This window comes from Antechinus flavipes, chromosome 3 (assembly GCF_016432865.1).
Source record: "Antechinus flavipes isolate AdamAnt ecotype Samford, QLD, Australia chromosome 3, AdamAnt_v2, whole genome shotgun sequence".
Lineage (NCBI taxonomy): Eukaryota > Metazoa > Chordata > Mammalia > Dasyuromorphia > Dasyuridae > Antechinus > Antechinus flavipes.
This window is the reverse complement of record NC_067400.1, coordinates 627,552,462-627,578,428: the sequence shown is the minus strand read 5'-3', so window position 1 is coordinate 627,578,428 and position 25,967 is coordinate 627,552,462. Positions and strand designations below refer to the sequence as shown.

The 25,967-nt window shown below is 43.8% G+C and overlaps 1 protein-coding gene across 1 annotated transcript in view; it reads left to right on the top strand.

Annotated features, from left to right (window-relative positions):
• LOC127556663 (zinc finger protein 260-like) overlaps positions 1-25,967 on the top strand; it is a 30,561-nt gene that overhangs the window by 1,186 nt on the left and 3,408 nt on the right. The window contains exons 2-5 of the mRNA XM_051989947.1: positions 5,165-5,407; positions 9,921-10,009; positions 21,973-22,099; positions 25,172-25,267. Of these exons, the coding sequence (XP_051845907.1) occupies positions 5,374-5,407; positions 9,921-10,009; positions 21,973-22,099; positions 25,172-25,267 (346 nt within the window). The 5' untranslated portion in view covers positions 5,165-5,373. The remainder of the gene's footprint in view (positions 1-5,164; positions 5,408-9,920; positions 10,010-21,972; positions 22,100-25,171; positions 25,268-25,967) is intronic.

Below are 25,967 nucleotides of genomic sequence, written 5' to 3'. Positions count from 1 at the left end.
GGTGGCCGGAACTCGGCTGGCCTGGGGGGAGAGGGGGACCACTTTTGACAGTAAGCTCCCTGAGGCCTTGGGCTGCTTAATTTTTCCTTGGCATTCTCCCACTCCCTGCTGTTCTGTGGGGCGACGCTCTTCCTTCTGGACTGCCTTGCCCTTTTCTTCTTCCTCTAGACTGGGGGAGAGGGCCCCACGTGAGTCAGGGCAACCCAGGGCCCCCACCCCTAGACACACTTCCTCCCTCCTCCATTATCTGCCACGCCCCCCAGTTGCCCCATCATCTTCATACACACCCCTCTGACGGACACACCCCTGGGATCAAACTGGCTACTGTAGGGGGTCCCCAGAGTTCCTCTTCTCAGGCTGCTGCCTTTGATCTTGAGGCTGGGTCAGCCTCCCTGCTTCCCCTTTGCTTTCTCTACCTCCCCACTCCCGCCTCTGCATGGGGTAGCTGGGTGATGCAATGGATAGAGTCCTGGGTCTGCAGTCTGAAGACCCCTCTTTCTGAGCTCAAATGTGGCCTCCTGTATTTCTTAACGCTGAGATCCTGGACAAATCCCTTCCCTGACTGCCTCAGTTTCCTTGTCTGTAAAATGAGCTGGAGAAGGAAATGGCCATCCGCTCCAGGATCTCTGCCAAGAAAAGCCTAAATGGGGTCACAGAGTCTGACATAACTGAACCAATATATGATGCAGAAAAAAGTCACTGCATTAAAATAGATATGTATATAATGTGTACACACACACACACACACACACACACACACACACACACATACATATATGTAATGTTCGGGCTAGCTTTCCGGAGGTCCTTCTGAGGGGCCTTGGTCTCAGCAGCATAGACAAAGAGAGAATGGTCAAGAATAGAGTTTAGTGTCTTTATTCTGGCCCAGTCTTGATCTTAGTGCAGGAGGCAGAAGGGCCACCAGGAGGCTGGTCAAAGATAGAATGTCTCTCTTCCAGTCCTTCTCAGCCCTTATATACCTTATTGTAATTACATCATTACAGCACCTATGTATATGGGAACTAGAGAACCAGGACATCTCCATGCTAAGTACTAAGTATATGGGAACTAGGGATACAGGACATCACCACGCTGAGTACTGAGTATCTATGAGAACTAGGGATACAGGACATCACCATGCTGAGTACTAAGTATATGGGAACTAGGGATACAGGACATCACCACACTGAGTACTGAGTATCTATGGGAACTAGAGAGCCAGGACATCACCATGCTGAGTACTGAGTATCTATGGGAACTAGGGATACAGGACATCACCATGCTGAGTACTGAGTATTTATGGGAACTAGAGAACCATGACATCACCTTGCTGAGTACTAAGTATATGGGAACTAGGGATACAGGACATCATCACGCTGAGTACTGAGTATCTATGGGAACTAGGGATACAGGACATCACCATGCTGAGTACTGAGTATCTATGGGAACTAGGGATACAGGACATCACCATGCTGAGTACTGAGTATCTATGGGAACTAGAGAGCCAGGACATCACCATGCTGAGTACTGAGTATATGTGGGAAGTAGAGAACCAGGACATCACCACGCTGAGTACTGAGTATCTATGGGAACTAGGGATACAGGACATCACCGTGCTGAGTACTGAGTATCTATGGGAACTAGAGAGCCAGGACATCACCATGCTGAGTACTGAGTATCTATGGGAACTAGGGATACAGGACATCACCATGCTGAGTACTGAGTATCTATGGGAACTAGAGAGCCAGGACATCACCATGCTGAGTACTGAGTATCTATGAGAACTAGGGATACAGGACATCACCATGCTGAGTACTGAGTATCTATGGGAACTAGGGATACAGGACATCACCATGCTGAGTACTGAGTATCTATGGGAACTAGAGAGCCAGGACATCACTATGCTGAGTACTGAGTATCTATGGGAACTAGGGATACAGGACATCACCACGCTGAGTACTGAGTATCTATGGGAACTAGGGATACAGGACATCACCACGCTGAGTACTGAATATCTATGGGAACTAGGGATACAGGACATCACCATGCTGAGTACTGAGTATCTATGGGAACTAGGGATACAGGACATCACCACACTGAGTATCTATGGGAACTAGAGAGCCAGGACATCACCATGCTGAGTACTGAGTATCTATGGGAACTAGGATACAGGACATCACCACACTGAGTATCTATGGGAACTAGAGAGCCAGGACATCACCATGCTGAGTACTGAGTATCTATGGGAACTAGGGATACAGGACATCACCACGCTGAGTACTGAGTATCTATGGGAACTAGGGATACAGGACATCACCTGCTGAGTACTAAATATATGGGAACTAGAGAGCCATCATCTCATCAATTACATTGAGTTAATACCTTGTTGCAAGTATACTTCTCCAGAGTTCCGGCCCTTTACATACATATATGATATATAATATAATAAATACATAATATATACTCATGTATAAATACATATATATATATGTATATGTGTATATGTATATGAACTATGAATATATTAATATGTGCATTTATACCCATATATACATGCACATATATATAATACACTTATATGCATATATACAAATATACACACACATGCACATTGTAAAATATAAATATATACATATAATACATTTATACACATATGCATGTATAAATATATTTATATGCATACATAGGTGTATATACCCACAAATATATGTGCGTACACATGCATTATGTACATATAAAATATAAACTTATTCATATATGCACATGCACTTATACATATGTAATACATTCATGTACATGTGTGTATACACCTAGACATGCCTACACTTATACATTCACGATGTATGTGCAGTGTATATGCATGTGTATTCTGCATACACATATTTTCATATGTGTGCACATGTATACAGGTGTGTATGTTCACTATAGTGTACATGTATGAGATGAGTATATGCTGTGTGGTTCATGTATGCATTTTCACCTGTACATCTACGTATTGCATGTGCATGTGTGCATACACACATACACACCTATGTGAGAGTATTTTCCACGATGGACTATGAACTCCTTAAGCAGCTTTTTCTTTCAAATAAATCAATAAACCATTGTACTTTTGATCCCCAGCCCTCAGCATGGGACCTTGTATGAACAGAATAATATTTGTTTAGGATATGACCCTCCCAGAGAAAAGAGGCCTTTTCCCCCAGTTTAGCCCCATCCCTCGGCTCCCCGAGCCGTGCTCCCCTTAGTGTTCAGATCTCCGTCATTTCCCCTCTACCCACAGTCCCCAGCTCTGGGTTCTGTGGGGATTCAGACCTGGCCTGTGAATGTCAGGAAAAAGCCATGTGAGGCAGAGGGAGAAACCGACAGCCCCATATTTAGATTTGTCTCTGATTCTCTCTGTTTCCCGGATTCTATTCCGGGAACTATTTCGACTGTCTGAGCACAGCACTGTGCATTGTCTAATGCGTTAGATTGGGGGAATCAAAAACCCATTAAAGGAGAAGATGGCATTTTGATTAATTATTTATTCCTCCCAGTCTCCACTGCCTTAGTTTTTGTTTGTTTTTTTTTAAGGGATGGATGAAAAGGGAACTGCTTTGATACTCTCATGCCCCCCATAGTGGTTCTGTTATCTATAGGGGGGCTGTGGGAAGGGGGGATTTTCATCAGAGTCTGTCATAAATTGCTCCCCCCTTACACAATTAATTACCAGATTAAAGGGACATATATATTTATAGACCTATATTTACATATATACATATATTTATACATATTACATATTTGCAAATTCAGAATGCAACTCAGTCTGAAAGGAAGCAAGCCCTGTCATTCCATCAAGAGGAGGGTAACCAAGCAGGGTCTCTTGGTGGGAGAGCTCAGGAAGGTCTGGGCATCCGGGTAGTGCAAAGTTCTGCTTTGAGCAATGAGCAGACCCAGGTTCTAAGGCTTTCTGGCTGTTGATGTGCTATGGGACCGTAGGCAAGTCATTGAAAATCTCTTTGGTCTCCAGTTGGCTCCTCTGTAAGAATGAGTAGTAACAGTGGGGAGCTTGGGAGGTCAGGCAGGGAGAATTCTGAGGTCCGGAGGAGTGAGGACACTGGGGATTTGTGGGCAGAGCTGGGGACTGTGGGTGCTGCTCTCAGAGAAGAACACGCCTGGGGGAGCCCAGGAACAGAGAAATGATCTGGAGCTAAGTTCAGGGTGTTCGGAGCGGGTGAGGGAGGAGCTAGGACTCGGGGCCCAAGAGGGGCTGCCCCTGGGCCTGGCACTCTCTGCTCTCTCTCTGCAGTGAGAGCCCCTGGCCCAGAAGCGAGGCCTTGGGCCCAAGTCTTTGTCTTCTGATTGTCCTTGTCACCTGAGGGTTTTCTCCCGTCTCCTCCTCCGGAGTCTTCCTTCAGCTTCATCCTTTATGTTCTTTTGCTCTCCTCCATTCACCTCCATCACGTCTTTCCTTCTCCTTTTCTTGCTGCTTTTCTCTCTATCTATTTTCCTGTTTCAGGCCCTTACTAATCCGCTCAATCATATTGATATGTGTTTTGTGGCCCTTACTAGAGTCACACTTCTGCTCGGGGAGCTTATGGGAAGTAGATCTTGGGCTTTTCCTGTTTAATTTCTTGAGGGCAAATCCCCCAGAGGATGTGACATAAATTATTACATAGAGTAGCCATCCTAATAACGACAGTATCTAGCAATTGTGGTGCTTTTAAGTCTATAAAGTGCTTTTCAAATATTATTTCCTCTGATCTACACGTCTCTTGGAGGAAAATACTGTTATTGTTGTCCTCATTTTACAGATAAGGAAACTGAGGCAGAGGGAGATTAGGTGATTTGCCAGGATCACACAACCAGTAAGCATCGGAGGGTGGGTTTTAGCTCAGGGATCTGTCCACCACATCACCTAGCTGCCTCTATAGCTCAGTGAGTTACTCATGAAGGGAGTGATCTCATGCTCTGTTTTAGGATCTTTGGGTGTCTCCAGAGAGCCCTGGCTCTCATCGGACTGAGGCGCCTGAGCCCATCCTGTTCATCCTGGCAGGTTTCAGCTGTATCCCCAGAGACCCCTGAGCCTGAGCCTGGCCTAGCCAAGCTTTCTGGCATGGGGTCTGAGCAGAGTCTCAGAGCCAAGGGCCAAACTAAATTCCCCTTCCTTTCCAACCCCCAGGCCCAGCTCCACAGGATGGCAAAGGTACGGAGGACCCCGTCCTGAGCAGAAATGAATGCTAGAACAAGACACGGCTGACCAGACCTTTCAGAGGAGCTGGAGGATGGCGGCCAGAGACTGATTCAGAAGCATCTCCTGACTGTCTGGCCTGGTGGGACCAGACTTGGTGAGGTCAGAAGACTCAGAGAAGAGCAGGGAAGGCTGTGATCATGGAAGCCTGGGCTCCCGTGCTGGAGGAGAGAGGTGAGATTCTCAGAAGGGAGGAGGCTGGCTCTGCCACTTTCCTATGGGATTTGGGGGAAGCACTTACCCTCGGGAACTCATGTGCCCTCATCCATCAAATAAGAGCATCGGACTCAGTGATCCTGCCTGGTGGTAAGTGTGTGGTCCATTGGGGATCCCGGGCGATGTGTGAGGGGACGGAGGGAGAGTAAGGAGGGATATAGGGGAGGAAGGCTTGGCCCTCCAACTGACCTTGCTCTGTATCCTTCCTTCTCCTCTCTCTCCATCAGCCCCGCCCCATCACCACCCAGTGCTTCGCTGGCTCAGTCTCCTGGCCACCACCTCGGGAGGCCAAGGTCACACACTGCCCCTCCTCCCTGGCTGGCCACAAGTGTGGACAGCTCCCTTTAGCTCCTCTGAGGCAAGCCAGCACCTTTTCCAAAGGAACGTTTTACTTGGAAGCTCTGAGGAAAGAAAAGTATTAAAACATCTCGTATCCTCTAGCCCCGAGGCTTGTTTTCCAAACCAAGTTTATTTTGACCCCAGCAGATTTAGGTGGCCCCAGCTTGTGGGGACCACCAGACCTACTTTTTTAGTCTCTCAATGCTGCTCACTTAGAGGCCCTTCTCTGATGCCCTTTTGTCTCCTTCAGCGCCGAGGCTAAATTGGAAGTTCAGCTCTATAGGACAATGATTTGTTAATTGGTTCATGGAAAGGGAAAAATCTTTTATTCATAGTTCCTCTAGCTCATAACTGACAGTAAAACAAAGTAGGATAACTAGCTAGACTAGTGACTCTAGTTAGACTAGTTACTAGCAACACTAGTTAGATTTTCAACACATTCTATTGATTTTCACAATTTACAGGCTTTTGTAAATGATCATAAATTAGGAAATGGATTGAAATTTTAAAAAAAAGCTTTTGAAAATTCAAAGAGGAAAATTGATCATTAGTTAAAATTTCTGAAAAAAATGAGTGAGACTCTTGTATTTTGATTCTTTGCTGTAGTAACGCTTCACCTATGTTCTCTCTATTCTAAATTTCCTCTTCTGATACGAACATATGTAATTGTGGGAGAAGGTTTCCTATCCCTTGCTCGTCCATTTTAGTAAAAAAAAATAAAATAATAAAACACCCATGCTCAAAATTGAGTATGCTGGCTAATTATTCATGGGAAAACAATAATGGGGATTCAGAAATAACTATAGTAGACACCAGTCCTTCAGTTTACCCCTAGAATCTGAGTCAAAACCACTCTTTGGGCGGGAAAATATATGCAATTCTGGGGGAAAGAAGTAGAGAATGGAAGCTAGATATGAATAGATTAGATATATACATATAATTTATATAGACAGATATGCATTCATATAAACTATAAACTATGGAGAGGAGCTATTAAGAATAATGGCCTGAGGAAAACCAAAGAGACGTTTTCCTGTCCTTACAAGAAAGGAGATGGAGAGAAAGCTCCATTGCCAAGGTTTTTTTTAACTTATTAGAGAATTTTGAAGAGAGATTTTTATTAAATAATTGTAAAGAAATGGAATGACCTAAGACTGAGTTTCACAAGTGAAAAAATAGTCAACTTGGTGATATATTGAGGGCTTGAGGCAGTGAGCTATGATAGGAATCATAATTAAGACACTTTAGTATATATATAATTTTGTCAAAATCTAGATATAAACATTAGATTGTTTTGGAAAAAAATCACAATTGACAAAAGGAGACAGGATGGGGCCTCTTCCTTCCACTTTAAAGTATGCGTCTGCCTTGGGCATATTGGGGTGATTTTTCGCCCTTGGGTCTAGACCTGCCCTCTCCCAGTGCAAATCTGCCATCTACAGTCTATGAGGATTACCCAGGGTACTGAGAAATTAAGTGACCGAGTGCGTAAGGTCACCCAGTCAGCACGTGCTAGGTTTGGACCCTGGGTTTCCTGGGTTTGCAGCCGCTCTAGTACTGCCCTCTGAACACTCCTGAGAGTAACCAGGTCTCGGAGTCCCTTCAGGAGAGCTCAGGAGCGGAGGAGCCGAGCTCGGTGGGGTCAGAGAGCCCAGGGAGACTGAGGCCCAGGTGGGCCATGTGCCTCTCTTCAGGGTTACCTGGCCAGGAGGCGTCTGAGGTAGGATTTGGGGACAGGTTCTCCTGAGTCCTCTCCAGGACTGTCTCCTTCCTGCCTTCGGCCTCAGGCTAGGGGAGAGGAACGTGTCCAGCCCCACTGAGGGCTAAGATCAGTGAGTGAGAATATTGGGTGCCATTGGTTGGTGTCCTTCATTCTCGAAGAGGACCCGAATGGCATCCCTCTGTTAAGAGTCCAGTTCCAGGGTCTGCCAGTGGCCGATCAGACCCACATGAGTGCTGGATGCTCTGCTGCAGGTTGGACACAAACAGTCCCAGGGACGTTTGGGAGCGTCTCTACCTGTGCATCTCGCAGGTCTTCTGCTCACAGAGCACAGCCCTTCTCCGATGAGGGCACGCCACGCTGGGCGGTTCTGTGTCAGGGTCTCCCATGTCATGTGGTCCATCCTTCAGAGACCTTGAGAGTGTCCTTATAGCACTTTCTCTGACCCCCTTGTGGGCCCTCGCCCTGCGTGAGTTCTCCATAAAAATCTTTCTGGCCAGTGTACATGTGGCCAGCCCAGGGGACTTGTGCTCTCTGCAGCAGAGGTTGAATGCTGGGAAGTTGGGTTCGGACAGGCCCTCAGGGTCCGGTGTCTCAAGCTGCCGGATCGTCGGGCTCTTCCTAAGACATCCACATGGCAGGATTCCGCTTCCTGGCAGGGCTGGTAGCTCTCCAGGTTTCCCAGGTGCACAACAGGGAGTCAGCCCACGGGCTCTGCAGACCTTCAGTTTGGGGGTCAGTCTAACCCCTCTCCTCTCCCACACTTCCCTTCCGAGCCTTCCAAACCCTGGGCCAGCTCCAGCAGTGTGTGCATCAACCTCATATCCATGTGGACGTTCCTGGAGAGCCGAGAGCCGAGGGAAGGGGGTCACCCACAGCATCCACGGTTCCCGCCAGCCTCGCTGCTGGTCCCACTGAGGGATGGCGGGCGCTGGCCGGGGGAGGCCCGTGCGTGCTTGGGGTCCGTTGTCAGGCCGACGTTAGCCCAAGCGGCAGAGAGTTGGTCTGCACTTTGCTGCGTCCCCGTGCTCTCCCTCCGCTAGCGCCTGGGCTCGTGGCCTCTTCAGAGTCAAAGCATTTACCCTCAGTGCGGTCGCTGACTTTAATCCGCATTTGTCCCCTTTAAAGGCATTTGATAACATAGCTGGAAACACCAGGCTAAAATGCACGGCACGAGCACCCAGCCGCGTTTCAGCCCGGCTCGTTCAGTGACGGGACAGCTCGAGAGCATTGCCCGACACCCAGAACCCGGGCAAAGCGTGCCGTCAGGAAACCGGGGTCCGCTGCTGATGGGCTTCTCTGGGCAACCACTTTTTGACCCAGTTTCCCTAAGCCCTCGTGACTGACAGGGTCAGAGGCCTTGGTCAGGTCTGCAGATGTTGCGTACAGACCCCTGTCTGCTCCTGGCATTTCTCCCAGAGCTGTCAGGCAGCACACGACGTATCAACCATTCCTCGGCCCCTCCTGAGCCACGCTGGCTCTCAGGTGGTGGATCAGCCTGTGATGGGGACTCTGGCTGAGAGAGAGAGAGAGAGATCCCCTCCCCTGGGGTCGTCACAAGACCTTTATAGACATGGACTCCTGGGGGATGTCTTCCTCATACATATGATCTGGAAGATTTCAGTCAGCTTTTCTATGAGTGAGGGACCCCCCACTGCTGGACCAGCTGGAACAGAATCAGTACCTGGTACTTTACTGAACTCAGTTGGAACTTCAGCTAGGGAGGGGTAGAGTTCAGCACATAGTACAACTGAGGCAGACGGCCTCAGACAGGTGAAACAACAGCTCCAAGGTCGCTGGCCAGGAAGTGTCTGAGACAGTGATGGGTTCTGAAGAGCAGGGACCGAGAGGTACAAAGTGAAAGGCGCTTGTGACAGATTCACGATGGCCTCCTTCGGCCAAAAGGCACCTTTATTTACGAGAAAGGTCACAGACAGAATACAGAGGTGACTTTGTGGTCCGCTTTGGGAAGGGGCATTTTTATAGAGAGATGAAGGGGGAGAAACCAGCAAAGAGTTGGGGAGATAAAGGATGCTTAGTTAGGGAGAAGGTCCCAGAGCAGATGATCTGATTAAAGAGTTTGGGCCTGATGTTACTGAGAAAAGAAGATGATGAAGGCTTTCTTGATGAGGGGAGAGAACAAGCTGGCTTGAGTTCCCATCAACAGGACTTCCTGATTCTATGCCAGATATTCCATCCACTGTGTCCCATAGTAGCCCCTGGTGTGCCCCCTTCCCTCCTGTGGGCCTCTGAGTCCAGGCCCTGGTGGGCCAGTTCTCCACTGGTCGATGAGTGGGGTCGGGGCAGGGCAGCCCAGTCACCCATGACAGCTCCAGGCCTCGGGAGTCCAAGTTCACAGGGGGCCTCTGACACTTAGCCAGCTCTCTAATGCTTTTTATCTTGGCCCAGCAGTGACGAGAGGCCGGCTGCAAAGGTGTGGAGAGTGGAGGCGAGAAGAAAAGGTGGCGGCAACCTCGAGGCTCTGGACAGCCCAGGCCAAGGTGAGTCAGGTTTCTCTTCTGGCCTAATGTTCTCATCCCCCAAAGTCCTGTCCTGTCTTCCATTTGATACATGAGGTGCAGATGGGCACAATAATTTGTCCTAAGATACCAGAGACAGAACTGTACTAGAGCCCCAGTCTCTTGACTTCAAGAACAGCCCTCATTCCACTAAACCGGGCACTCTAGGTCAGAGGCTCTCTGTTTGCTGGAACCCTCTCTTCCCTATTCCTTCCCTTTCCCCTAGTGCATATGGCCTTTGCCACAGTCTACATGATGTTCTTATTTATTATACTCAATGGTACGCTTGTGTTCATTCTCATGTTAATCTACCATTTGGGCTGTTTCTGATTTTCATAATCACATGTCACACAGCTACATTTGCTCAAATCAGACTTTTCCCCTTTTCTACATTATTTCCGTAAGGTTTATTCCCAGGAGTGGATTACCGGGTCTAAGGGGACGACCCGTTTTGTGATTTGTGTTGACCATTGCCAGTTTATTCTCCAGTTTGCAGTGCTACCGGTATCTATTTCCCCACAATCCTCCCAAATTTTGAATTGGTCACATTTATATATTTTTGGGTATTGCTGATTGTCCACTCTTTGAGGTGGTTCTACCTAGGAGTTCCAAGTCTTCTGTCCATTCCCACAGCCAAAAGGGTAGGGACAGGAAAAGGGACGTGGGCCTAGTTTCCAGCCTTTACACAAAAGACTAGAACTCAAGGAGAGAACATTGGAACTTTGTCCTTCCTCCTTCTCCTCTCATAATTATATCTCTGTGCAGCAGCTTGACTTAGTGTGGTAAATACTTCCTCCCAGTTGCGTCCTTACCATTTTTCTAATTATTGGAGAAACTGAACCTATTTCTTCAGTGTTTGATTGCTCTTTGTTTTATTCTTTTGTGAACTAGCCGTTCATATTCTTTCACTGTTCATTCAGCGAACGCTACGTTTTCTCCATTCTGCCATTTTCTCTTATTTGTTTTTTTCAATCCTATCAATTCTATAAATCAAGCACGACCTGTGTGACCATCAGCAAGGGGCTTAATCTTTCTGAACCTCACTTTCCCCATCTGTCAAAATGAGAAATAACACGGTAATTGCTTGTATCTTAGCATATTATGGATACTTGAGATAATTATATCTTATTTATATGGATTATATTTAATTATATGGATTTCCATTAGATATTTTTAATTTCTGTAATAATCTAGTGCTCGGGTTTGTGATTTTGGTTTGGAAATCTCTGCTATTAGAGTACCTCGTCTCATCTCCTCTGACCTTTCCCTACTGCTGTGAGATTAAATTCACTGGGGCTTAAAGGGGTTCAGTGACTTGCCCAGGATTAAGTAGGTAGTAAATCTCTGAGGTCAAATTTAACCCAGATCTTCTTGTCTCTAAAAACTCATCAACTTTGTCCTTATTTCTTCTATTTATTTCCCTCTGAACACCTTGTCCATGTATCCCATTTTTTCTATTTATAGATGTGTGTGAATTAGTATCCACAAATGCATACATATTACACAGGCATATACTATATAATAGAAACATTAATATATAATAGAGCATATGAATAAATATTAATATATAAAGTATAACAGGCATATAAGCACAGTGATGTGATTCAAATGTTTTAGAAGAGAATTGCTGCTCTCTAGATCCCAAGCTCCCTGTGGTTTTGTTTTTGAGGGTTTGGGGGGTGGGGGGAGATTGCCTTAATGTTCTGGAGTTTCTGTGGCTGCAGGTTTTTGTCACGTGGCAGCCGGTCCCCTGAGTGTCTCCTAACATGACTCCCCAGCCGCCAAGCTCAGGTCACTCACAAATCTCAAGCCCTTTGTGCTCAGGGGGACCAGGCAGGGCTCATCTTGTCTCATAGGGACACGTAGTAATGTCTGGCACATAGTAGGTGCTTGCAAATGTTTGTGGATTGGTTGATAGGACCAGAAATGAAAGCATTGCAATAGGAGTCTGGGGCCTGTTCCCATAGACACCGGTGGCTGACCAGACCCTCTGCTTTCTCCATCCCCCAGAGGCTGATTGCATCCCTGTTCTCTCTGACTCTGGGTGTTCCTTTTCTTCCTGGCGTATTAAGTGCCCCAGAGAAGGCACCTTGCGTCATTTACTCCCATTCAGCCCCTTTAGTGACTTCACTGACCTTTTTGTCATTTATGATCTTTTCCCTTTCTGGCACAAGTTCTCCCGCCTCTGGGTTCGGCTCCGTTTAGCACATGTGGGTTTTGTCTCTAGATTGCTTGGAATGGATGGTGTTATGTGGCGTCTGCTACTAGTTTAAACCTATTTTCCTCCATCCCAGTCTTCCTAGCATGCAGGAGATCATGGGCTTTCCTGGAAGCAGGAGGGCCTCAGATCCAGCCTCAGATACTTAGTGGCCAAAGATCCCTGGGCTTAACTTCTGCCTCAGTTTCCTCAGCTGTAAAATGTAAATAATAAAATTGCCTGAACCTCAGGATTGTTGTAAGGATCGAAGGAGATGATGTTTGTAAAGGGTAAAACAAAGTCCCTAGCAGCTAGTGGGACACAGAAACCACTCCTCCTCTCTTCTTCCCTCCTCCCTCCTTCCTTTTCTCTTTTTTCTTTTCCTCTCCCTCCATCTTTCCTTCCTCCCCCTCCATCCCTTCTCCTCTCCTTTTTCCCTCCCCATTCTTCCTCCCTCTTTCTTCCTCTCTTTCATCCTTTCCATTCCTCCTCTCTCTTTTTTATTTCCTTCCCTTCCTTCTTCTTCCTCCTCCTCCTAGGCCTAGACAGGAGCTTTGGCAGCTGCTTGGAGTATGGGCTGAGAGGAGGCTGGACGCTGGGGGAGAGAGGGGAAAAAGAAGGAGGAGGAGGAAGAAGGAAGGAAAGCAAAGTGTTAAATGTCTGAGGTCACATTTGAGCTCAGGTCCTCCTGACTTCAGGGCTGGTACTCTATCCACTGCACCACCTAGCTGCCCCTTTTAAGCACTTTTAAAAAACATAAACCAGGACTGCATTTTGTCAAAGGCTTTTCTTGCCGCTGTCGATATCCTTGGGATTTTTGCCCTTCTTATCAACGGGATTAATTATGTTAATGGTATTCCTCCCACTGAAGCACCCTTATAGTTGTGATAGAAATCTGAATTGATCATAATTGATCATCTTTAGATCTTTAAAATGCTAACATTTTATCTAAAATTTTTACATCAATTTACACTGGTCTATAGTTCTCCATCTCTAACCTTCTCTGAATAGCTTCTGTATTTGAGTTTGCTAGAGAGATGTATTTCCATATTTCTGAAAACAGTTTACCTAACATAAGGATTGGGCTTTAAATATTTAATGGCATCCACTTACAAATCCATCCAAGAGTCTGGGGATTTTTTGGATCTCCTTTGTGTATCCACTTTCAGTTGCCCACAGCGCTTTATGAGATGAACTTCCCTGGATCTTTCTCTTTCTTGGATTATTAAACTGTTTGTTTTATATTTTTAAGAAATCCAGCTTTGTAAGCAAATAATGGAATGGAGTCATTCCTGGTAGCCTTTATTTTTTCTCCTTTTATTTGAATTCCTTCTCATCTTTTCTTTTTTTAAACCAAGTAATTTTTCCTTCCTTTTTTTGCTACTAGTTTATTGATTTTTAGTCTTTAGGGGAAAAAAAAACTCAACTCTCTTTTTGTTTACCAGATTCAATAGCCTTTGGATTTTTAATTTCATTTCTTCAGATTTCAAATTTTCTTCTTTTCTCTCTGCTTTGGGATTGTTACTGTGTTCTGTTTTAATTGCGGTTCTATTCATTGTCTTCTTGTCTTTTTGTTCAGAGCTATAAATTTTCCTGTAGCAACTGCTTTAGCTACATCCCATAAATGCTGGTATGTGGTCTCATTGTGACTGTCTCTAACATAATAATTCGTCCTCTGGCTTGTTCTTTGATCTGCTCATTTGCTCTATTGTCATTTAGTCTCTGTCTTTTATTTATTTTTCCTTTATTGAAATAGAATTTCAGAGTAGATAGAGGGTGAGCCTTGGAGACAGGAAGGCCCGAGTTCAGGCACTGTGACACATATTGGCCGGGTGTATATGAGCACATCCTTCATGCTCTCCACACTCCCATGTGTAAGTTCTGTTAGTTAAAGGGGAATTTCTGATCTGTGTTGGTGGGTAGAGCTCTCTACAAAAGGAAAGCACCAGCCTGAACCAGAAAAGGAAAAAATGTGTCATTCAGTGCCTGCGGACTTTAAAGTCTGGGGTTTGATCGCCTGGGACGCCTCTCAGGCTCATCCGTCTGTCCTGATGGTCTGTCTGGAGTCGTGACCACAGGTCTCACTGAAGACGCTTCATCGGTTTCATTCTGGCTTATCATGTTAACTTCATATTGTGAAGCATGTTCTCTGTGCACAGAAAAGAGTGGAGTTCTGCCTTTGGCTCCGTTTTGCTTTTTTTCTATGGATAATGCGTGTTCCCTCTCCAGTTTGTTCCATTTCTATGGATGGCCAGCCCACTCTGCCACATCTGCCTGCATTCAGCTCATCATTCCCACAGAGGAGCCTTCAAGGGCCTCCACATCCAGAGGAAGGAGCCTTTGTCTCACACACCGACGGTGTGAGAACAGGGTTTCCTTGTCTTTATGCTTCACAAGAACCGCCCCTCAAGTCACTGAACGAAGTTATCTTTAGAGTCACATGACTTGTAAAAGACATTGTCTTTGAGCCGTTCCTTTAAGGGTGTGTTTTTACTTTATTGAATAAAATATAGAATTTTAATTGACAAAAAAATATAGAAGGAAAAATCCAAGCCCTGCTCTCCTAATTGGTGCCTGCTTCTCCCCAACTTTTATTTTAGGAAAAGCCCCAGCATGCTTCACTTCATCCCCAAACCTGGCCCTCTCCTGCCCAGGCTCTCCAGTCTCCATCTTCTGAATAGTCACCTTTTCCTTCCCACCCACTCTTTATGCCCTCCAATTCTGGATCCATAAACTATGATCACTGACCCTAGTTAATGCACTGCTCCCTTCTGACCCCATCTCTCGCTGGCCACCATTCTCTGCTGTGTATTGTTCCTGTCTAGTAGCATTTAGCATGCAAGGTACTTAAAAGAAGGGACTTATTTTACTTTTTGTATCGATATCTCCAAGTTTTAGCATAATATTTAGCACATAGTAAGAAGTTAAATGCTTTTTTTTCCTTTAATTTTTTGGACTTTTTATGATTCCAAACTTCTGTTACCTGGCAGCCAGTCCCCTGGTGATGAGAGTCTCCTATTTTGACTCAGTAGGTCCTTTTACTTATAACCATTCATTCATTTAAAGATCTTCTATGTTCTACACCAGATATGTCAGAATGGCAGCTTAAGATGGATTTAGGAAATATTTAACAAAATAAAAAGTACAATAAAACTTAAATAAAATTAATGTCATTTCCCAGATTACTGCTGATGAGTTTAATACTACTCTTCTACATTGCTCATCAGTTGCTTGACCTTGAGGATTCGGTCTATTTGAGAAAATTCTCCATGAAATCCTGCATAATCATTTGTATGTTTTCATCCAGAGTGGCTTTGATGCATGAATAATGGATTCAGAGCTGGAAGGGATCTTAGATTCTACCAAATCCAACCAACCCTTCATTTTTAGAAATGAAAAACTCAGCACAAGGAACTATAGTGATAAACACCATTATCATTTGGATTCCTTCCCTATTAAAAATTGACTCTCAAGGGCGTTTAAAATGATGCTGACCCTGGAACAGTTTCCTCTGTTTTCTCAGCTTCCTTCTTGACTTCTCTGTTTAGCTGCCACTGCTTCCTTGTGTGGTAAGATTAAAATACAAATGCAGGGACCAGTGCCCATAGTTCTCCTTCCCACTGTCAGCAGATTCATTTTCTGACCAAATTTATTTTGTTGTTTTATGGGATAATATTCTTCTTCATTATCTTCCTCCACCCAGCATAATGCTTTGTAACTAAACTTGTAGCAATATTACCCTTGGCTGTTGGCTAACATTGTTTAACATTCATTTCAGCCTTCTGATAACTCCCCAAAAAGGCTGCTAATGGATGTTTTTATTTTTGTGCATTTTCCAGTTTTAGATGTCCCCAAACCCTGCCCTCCCCAACTTTGAATTCTAAGGATTTCCCCCCCCCCTTTTTTTTTAATCCCTACTTTAAGATCAAAAAGCTTGTTTGGCTTTGTAGTACCACTTTTTCAATCCTTCTCTCATTCCCATTTGATCCCTTGTTGCATTCAGTGAATTTCTTCACAAGATTTTCACATGTTCTGAACTCTTCTTTCTCTATTTCCTATAAAAACAAGGCTCATCTGAAGCCTCCTTCCTCTATTCTTCCTCTATATTGTACATTTTCCTCATGAACCCCAATAATGAGACATAGATGGTTCTTCTTTGTAATGGGCTGAGGCTTGAGTTGATGCACTGAGGTCCCAAGCACATGAGGCTAAATAGTCATTGGACCATACTCTATTAATATATAAGCTTGGAGAAAGAATGGCCCCCGCCCACTCTTTGTGCAAGTCCTGATGTGTTGTATAGGAAATGAGGATTTTGGTGGGTGGAGGCAGGGAAGTGGAAAAGGAAGGGGAAGGAGAGACTGATTGCATTTGCCATTGCAACGGCCCCTTTCAGCTCAGATTTCCCTCTGTTAGCTGGCTTCCTGTGGCAGCTGCCCATATTGCTATCGCAATCTTTCTTGCTCATATTGCTATCGCAATTCTTATTCACTTCTTCACTTCAATAAAGATTGAAGATTTTTCCCTTAACCTGAATTCCTGACTCCGGCTGATTTTAGATATGCCGTCATTACACTTCTTCCATTCTATACTAGAGTATTTCTTTTACCCTCTCTTTTCATTCCTTCCTTCTAGTCCCCAAAACAAAATAAATCCAGCCCTGCCCATCTCTGCTTTTCTTATTCAAAACCCTCCATACTCTTTATAGTATTTAGGTTGTAAAAGGATGCTTATTCTGATTTCTCGTTAGAACATTAGTACCTTGGCATATACTCCCTGCCAGCTGCTTAAAGAAATTTAGCTTTTGGTGTTTTTTTCCTTGACTTTTATTTCAAATACATTTCCTACTCAACCCTGATCCTTGGATGAGAAGTGCTTCAATTCAATTACAGATGCTTTTTTAAATTTTGTATTATATTTAACTTTGTAGGGTAAGTTGTTCTTGCTTATAAAGTCTATAACTTTTGCCTTTTGGAATATTCTGCTTCCAGATCCCCTCTCAATTAAAAAAGAAGCTGCCAAGTCTTGTGTGATCCTGATTGAGGTCCTTTAGTACTTGAACTGATTTTTGGTGAATACTTGGAGTATGTTTTTATTTGACATGGGATTTTGGCTATAACCTTTCTAGGACTTTTCCCTTTTGAGGTTTCTTTCAGTAAGGAGTCAGAGGCTTCTTTCTAACAAGTTAAAAAGCATCAACTCTCACTGTCAATATTGGGAATTAAGAAAAAGATGGCCTGGCTGCAGACCATATTTTAACCACGCAGATGATCAAGCACACTCTTACCTTTTCCGAAGAAATGAATCAGTACCTTTTCCAAACATAACTTGATTGCATTTAGAGGAGCTTCCTCATCTTCTCAGTAGAGGGTAAGTGCAGGGATGTAGGAAAGAAACCCTTTTTAAAAGGGCCATGCTTATGCTTTTGGCTGCAATTAGACGGCAATTTGGAATCGTTACAACATAAATATCACCTGAGACAATTCTACTCCTAGTATACAGACTCCTAGTATAGAACCTCCTTAAGTTGCCTAAATTGTTAAATGCATTAAATTTGACCAGTTTATTAGTACTACTAATAATTAACATTTATATAGTGTTTTAAGATTTATAAATCACCTTTACATATATTAACTCAATTTTGTTCCTCAAACAGTTCTGTGAGAGATGCTATAATGATTATCCCCATTTTTATACTTGAGGAAACTGACACAGAAGTTGGGGACTTGCCCTGTCACACAGTTGTTATGTATCTGAGATTCACTCACATTTCTACTTTCTATCACTTACTGTGCTCTATCCATTGCACCACCTATTTTCCCCTTAATAGGTAGCATTTGTATATCAGTTTAAGGTTTGCCAAGTGCTTTACAAACATTATCTTATCTTATCCTTGGAGGAAGGTGATAATTCACATTTCACCTGTGAGGAAATTGAGCCAAATAGAGATTAAGTCACCTGCCAGGAGTCACACAGTTAGTGAGTGAGTGAGGCTGGTTTTGAATTAATGGCTTCCTGATTTTTAATCCAGCCTTGTGATCTCTCTGCCATCTAGCTATCTGTTTAAAACCCACTTATTTCCAGAAGCCAAAAACAGTAGACAGAGTCAGCAATTAAAAAACAATTTTTTTTCATAAATCGCCAGAGAATGAATGGAGCTTTCAGCAAAAAAACAATAAAAATTTGCCATCTGCTGTGGGCTTTTGTAGCAGTAATTAGGGGATTGGTCATTCACAGGATAAATCTGGGAGGTGTCAGCGGGCATCCCTACATGACACATCAACATGAGGTTTTTGCTGTTAATGTTCATTTTTTAGCATTGTATAGGTAGCCCATTCAAACATATATTGAGTCTTACTAATTAACTGAATCATTTGAAAATGTCACATTCATTAAATTCAGCCTTGTGAATTAGGTTAATAAAAGTAAATAATTCCAGTGCTTTGTTTCTGTGGCCCCTTACTACAATAAATGGAAGTAATGGCACAAATCCAAAAGTACAATGCAATATTTCTCCTTGAGTTATATTTTAACATAACTCAAATAGATTTACTGGTGAGGATTTAGCTTGTTAAAAGCTCCTATTGTAAGTTATCCTTTCAATTCTTTTAAACTATTATTAGAAGTGCTTCAGAGGCCATAATTTTCCATTCCTAATCACTCATTTTTCTTTGTTTACACAGGAAAACTCTCCCACTATTAATAGACAAGTAAAAAGTAATTGTTTTGTTAATTACTTCTCTTGGTCTTGTGTATTCCCATCTTTAGAATAGCCAATCAAGCACATGAATTAATTAATTCATTCAAAGAACCCAGCAAGTCTTTAAAAAAAGTCAGCTTGAATAGCTTGTTTCATCCTAGTATTTACTGACCTTTTATTTGACTGCTGTGTGATTCAATTTAGTTGAAATTAGGTCCGGTGATTTGTGTAGGCCCAAACTGCTGTACATGAGGGGAGAAAGGGATCTCCCTTTGTGCCAGAAGCGCATTTTGTATTGTATTATATATATATATATGTATATATAATATTAAATATATATAAGATATATTATACATAATTACATATGTTAATTATATAAATTACATAATTATATATAATATTAAATATTATATCTTTCTCATATTTCTCGTATACATCAGCATACGGAAGATTGGAGGAAAACTTCAGCAAAGTTTCCAAGCTCGTGGCCATTTTGTGTGATCATGACCACTTTAGATCCGCAGGTCCGGAAACCCTCTGGAAACAAACCCCTCGGAATCTTACCCAATGGAAACCTGCTCTTGCTTTGCCCAGCTGCTCCCTTACTCCTTTGTAGTCTCCTCCAGTTCTGCAGATTGATTCCCAAATCCACGTGCATACCAACTCTCTCTCAGTCACCCCCCCATTGATCTAGTTGTTCTTTTGGGGTCTCAAAAGGCCCCACCTGGCCCTCGCTCCCTGGGCATCCAGGAGCATGCGCCAAGCCCAGTGTCAGCCCTGAATCCTCCCTAGCCTATGATCCTGCCCAAGTCACTGAAGCTTTGTTGCATGACGACCCCCCTGGGCTCGTGATAAGGAACACAGGGAGACAGATTGAGCGCTTAGAGCATAAAAGCTCCAGAGGGATGTCCGTGAGCTGTTGCTGGTTGTCCTTCCAGTTTGCAACCTGGAAGTCCCCTCTTTCCCTTCTCTCACTGCCCTTTCCCCCACTCCATTCTCAAATCCACTAAAATGTCTCTCCTGGCCCCAGAGAGGCTTCTGGCAGCACCTTCCTGGCTGGGCTCTCTCTCCACAATCACCAGCATCTCTTCCTAGTGCTCGAGGCTGAATGTCCGCTCATGTGCTGAGAACTCCCATTGGTCCCTTAAGAGAAGCCATCGGTGTCGCTCCTCAGGCTGGTCCTGCCTGCATTTCCAGCTTTATCTCGTGTCATTTCCCAGAAAACACCCTCTACTCCAGGGGATCCCGTCCCCATGGCTATTTCCCAGGTGACCCCATTATTATGGCTATTTCCCAGTGGATCCCATCCCCATGGCTATGGCTATTTCCTGTGCTTGGAATGCCATTCTTCATCTCCACTTTCAGAAATCATCATCTTCAGGGAGCTCAGCTCAGCCTGAAGTGGCTCTTGATCTGCTCCCAGATATTTGGTTCTTTTGGGGCTTTTGAAAACAGGAGCTTAAGTGATTAAGTTGTCCTATCAATGGCCTCCACTATTTAGCAGCAGATGGTCCCTGAATAGGTGATTTGGTAATGGCAGCAGCTCAAAAGGAGGCCACAAAAATTCTGAATCCTAGTAAAATTTATTGAAGGACATTTTGTTTTGACAGCCAGCTGAAGGTGGCCTCCTTCTCCCCAGACCATGGGATTCTGTTGTTCTTGTAGTCAGCACCTTACTTTGTGTCTGGAGAGCAATTTCTACCAAATATCGCTCCCTTCTGCTTTCTTTTTCGGCATAATGACCCACGTGTCTGACATTTTAGTTGTGCCTCAAGTGTAAGGATTTCAGTGATTCTGTGGAACTGATTAACCAACATGGGAATGGCAGGTTGATTGCTTATGTTTCATGTCATTGTTTGAGGCCTTTAAACTGAGGGATTTGAAAACTGCATTATCTATCATTCCAGAATGCAGAGTATCCTAAAGGGCTCTTCCAGCTGGCTCTTCCCAAAAAGAGAATCACTTCTGAAGTCTGATTTGGGGAGACAAAGAAGGATCTTAGGTTTATAGATGTGAAGAATAGCAGTAAAGCTCAATAAACTGCATAGGTTTGCAGGAAACAAAAAGTCTGTATTCAACAATAATTCTAAAACTCTCTTTTCAAGTTAGCTAAGTTCCCTTATTGTTAATTATGCAATTATTGCCAAAGAAGTAACCTCAAGGCCTGTTTCCAGCTGAAGGAGATGTCAGCCTTCTTTTGAGATTTTGCACATAGATATAAAATGGGATTTTCAAAGGAGGATGAGGTCCTGCAATTATAACTATCAAGAGCATGCTTCCACATCCTTTTGTATGAAACTTATTTAACACAGAAAATGACATGGAAGCATTATTGTTGATAGAGGTTTGGATTTTAGCAAGGGAGGGAGGTATGCAAGGGGTAAATTGCATTTCCTGTCCAAAAGAGCATGAGATCGTGAATAGGGATGTGTACATTCATTTTCTGGGAGCAATCTCCTTCACCTTCATAAAAGGGGGCTAACAGTATACAGTGACACAAATCCCTAATAACAAATAGATCTTCCTATAGTTTATGGGAAGAGTGAGTTACTGAAGCCATAAAACCAGACATTTCTAGGTGAGTCATGGCAGATACTGACTTTCCTCAATAATTCTAAAATTAGATGGTCTCTAAGGTTGTTTCCTGATTTACAAATCCTATAACATCATGACAGTGATTATGTGGAATGGGACATTAACATCTGGAATGAGACATTAACATCTGGAATGTGACCTGTGATGAGTTATCTTGCTTGAATGATGTGCTTAGATTAAGGGCTTAATAATTAAGTGAAGGAGGTGATTCCTTGGGATTCACATTGGGAGATGAAGCATCGGGGTGGAGGGCTGAAGAATAAACCAATACTAGCTACATGTTACACCATTCAGAACAAAGTGCAGCAGTTCCAAAGTGGCCAATAAACATTTTAGGAGGTTGACTCAGGACTCTGATAACTGCTCTTATCTTGCCTTCTACCTTCACCTCTTTCCACATCATATGGGGGCAGAAGGAACTCTGAATAAATAGGAACATCTTTGATGTTTCAGGAATCAATCACTTTCAAAGATGTTTCCATGGACTTTACTCGAGAAGAGTGGGGACAACTGAATCCTGCTCAGAAGAACTTGTACAGGGATGTGATGCTGGAGAACTACAGGAACCTGGTCTCCTTGGGTAAGGTTGGCTTCCTCAACAAGGACAGAGAATGTTCCCCATTGGATAGCTTTCTGTTCTTTTTTTCTAAAGTCTGGGATGAGGGAAAGGATCTGTCTTTCTTGGCTGAGTTTTGGCCTGCCGTGCAGAGTGGGGATGTTAATATTTCAACATAAATTTACTAAGACCTACTATGTACCATCTGAAGTGCTAGAGATTTAGAAAAGAAAAAGATCAAAAGTCCTTCTTGTAGAAACACTTACATTCAATATTAGCGAGAAGTAAATGCAAGATAGGAAGTATGGGAAAGGTGGTACATGAGCCAAACCTTGAAGGCTCCCCAGATACTGAGAGGCAGAAATAAGGATTCTAGAACTTTCTACAAGTGGTTTCCCAGAAGCCTCTGCATAGGCAGTTATTTAAATTGGTGTAGTAATTGCTCAACATGGAGAATCTCACAAACTTCTACAAGTCAAATGTAGAGCTCCCTCCAAGTATACCTGAAACTTCCGAACTGTCCGTGGTACACCCATCCCCAGAGTTGCAAGTATTTGAAAGTGTCTCATTAAGGAAACATTTTGTTCTTTTCCACTGACATAATGGTATATTGGTGGTATTGAGTCCACGCCAGCAAGTGGGGCCAGATAGTCCCATTGGCCCTAAAAGTATGCTGAGCTCAAGGTCTTGATGTGATGTCCCTTATCCTTGAGCAGCCTCGAGCTGGTCACCCAAGTCCCCAACCTGCACAGAGACACTTATGACAGAATCATTGTATCTCTTGGCATCCCTTGTCACACTGACCTGATGCTTCCAAGAAAGAAGCAGATTGTTCCTGGAGCAAAAGAGAAAGTTCCACCAGAGGAAAAGGATGAGCTCAAAAGGAATTGGGAAAGCAAAAACTTGGGGTGTGGCAACAAGCATAACATTATACACTTTGACAAAAGAAAAACTCACACTCTTTTTAAAAAATACATAATTTCAGAATAGAAGGGACCTCGATGGCCCTGTGTCTTTCTTGGACACATATACTTGGAAAATCCCCTCCATCCTGAATAATCATCCTCTTTGCTTGAAGTTTCTCACCATGGACCAGGGGGCTTCCAGAGTCACCTTTCCTACTTTTGGATATGCTGTATTTGAGGAAATTTTTCTTTAGATCAAGTCTACATGTGCTTTTTGGTAGCTTCTACCCATTGTCCCTCTAGGCCAAGGTGAAAAAACCCCTCCCTCTTCCTTATGATGGCCCTTCAAATATTTGCACTATATGTACTTCATTAACTTCCAGTATCTTATCTCTTTGCTGATTCATTTCTAACTCTTTTCTTTCTCCTGAATCCCAGTCACTCATTCTTAAATGTCTATAGAAAATCTCCACCCAGATATCTCACACTCCAAACAAATGAAATAATTTATCATCTCTCCCCCCTCAAAACAACCTTTTTCATCATGCCCTTGTTACCACCAGGAGGACTCTGACCTCTGAGTCATCGATATTTCGTCCGTTGCCCTCATCCCCCATCTGGTCGTTTATGGGTCTTGTCACTTGGACCTCCATAATCTCTCTCCTATCCCCACACATGTCCGCCACTTCGTTCAGACTCACCTGGACCATTTCAGCAGCTTCCTAGCTGATCTCCCTGCATCCCATCTCTCTCTTCTGCTATTCACCCAACTCTTCCTGATTCCCAGTCTCTCATTCCATCTCCAGTGTTTCAGAAGGTAGAAATAAATTCTCTCCGAGCTTTGTTGAGTTTAACTAGCCGGTGTGATGTCCAGGTGGCAATATTATCGCTACTTATGAAGTTGGGGAGTTTCTTCTTCAGAGGTGATATTAAAACCCATGAGAACCAATGAGATCATTTAAAGACTAAGGAGGGACAATGGATAGAATGCTGCATTTGGAGTCAGGAAGAGCTGAATTCAAATCCAGCTTCAGATATATACTAACCTTGTGACCCTGGGCAACTTAGGCCATGTCTACTGCCTCAATTTCCTTAACTATAAAATGGGAATAATAATAACATCTAGCTCCCAGCACGCTTGTAAGGATCAAATGAGGTATTTATTAAACATTTGCAAGTCTTAAAGTACTATATAAATATCATTATTGTTCTCATTATTATAGGGTCTTTTACCTAGTGTTTATGAATTTGATGAGGAACAAATTATTTTTTCCCACTAATCGTAATGAAAATTTAGCATATACTTCAAATATATAGAATATATATGTGTGTGTGTTTATATATATATGTATTTATATAAATGGGATATATAAAATTTGTATAAATGTAAGCAACAAGCCTTGCTCTAGGAAAGGGTCTTGAGACTGCCCTAGAAGTGTTTGATACCAAAAAAAAGTTAAGAACTCCTAGGGGAGAGAGAAGGGAAGAGGGTCCAGGACTGAGCTGGAGAAGATGTGCTCAGCTGCTGAGAGATGGGTGAATCTCCATGAGAGGATGCTGAGAAGGAACAGTTGGAAAAGCTTCCCTTCCCCCTACTCCCCTACCTCCCTTCCCACACTTTTGGGACTTCTGTCTTGTGTTGTGTGGCCTGGCCATCCTGGCTGCTCATGGCTCCTCCCACATGACGTTCCGTTTCCCATCCCCATGTCTTTCTTTAGGGAGGAATACTCTTCTTCCTCGCCTCTGCTCTTGTTTTCCTGGTTTCCTTCTAGGCTCAGCTCAAATCCTGCCTTCTGCAGGCGCCTTTCCCAGTCCTCCCCCTGTTGGTGTGTTCCCCCAGAGTAACTTCTGTCTAGTCTGCCCTGGTTTCTACATGCTTTCTCCCCATACAAGCGATGATCTTTAAGGACAGGGCTCCACTTTGACCTGTGTTCTATCCTTGGCGCTTAGCACAAGATTTGGCAGGGAGCTGGAGAGATGGAGGGCTAAAGTGGTTCCTATCCTAGCAGGAAATGAATCTAATGAGCTAATTACCTCACTGCCCATTCTGCAATCTCGTTTCTTGGCCTTGGAATTGGAAGCCTCCCTCTGAGGCGCTCTGCCAGCCACTGCCCTCCCCCAGGAGTGGATGGGATGTTTGAGCTCCATGTGACTGCTTCAGGCACTTTGCTGTTCCCTTTTCTATGAGCAGGGCTGCAGGTTTTTAAGCCGGACGTGATTGCCAGGTTGGAGCGAGCAGAAGCACCATGGACACTGGAGAACAAGGTTCTCAGACACTCCTGTCCAGGTAAGTGAAGGAAAGCTGCTATTAAGTCAGGGGAAACTGTGTCTGAAATTATGGACAAGAAGGGCCCCTATGGGGAAAGGTGGAAGTTGTTGGGTGTGTGTCTCCAACCTTTTCTTGTTTCAGTTGTGAACTGAGACTCTTCCTCCATCCTTCCATGCAGCCATGTTCCTCACATCGCTCTCCATGTTCTCTCTAGCCATAGTGTATGTCCTTCCTTGTTTTTCAAGCTAATCCTTCCATCTACATTTAGAATCTTCTGCTCTCTGAGGACATTGTTCCCATGAGAAGCAACACAATACAGTCAGAATAGCACTATCTTTGAAGTCAATTGGTCAACAAGCATTTATTAAGCATTTACTATATACCAGACATTTTTCTAAAGCAATAGGTATATAAAGAAATGGAAACTGGTCTCAGCCCTTAAGAAACTCACAGTCTAAAGGGAGAAACAACATCAAACAACTATGTACAAATAAGCTCCATGCAAGAGAAAAGATGCTAGCTTCAAGTGGGACTGGAAAAGGCTTCTTATAGAAGGTGGGCTTTTGGCTGGCTCTCAAAGGAAGCCCTGAGAGAGGTTTCCAGGCTGGGAAGTGGCCAGTGCACAATTGGGATATGGAGGGTCATGTGTGAGGAACCGTGTTTGTTGCTGGCCATTGAGGAGGACATGGGAGGGAACAGAGTGAGAAGAATGGAAGGG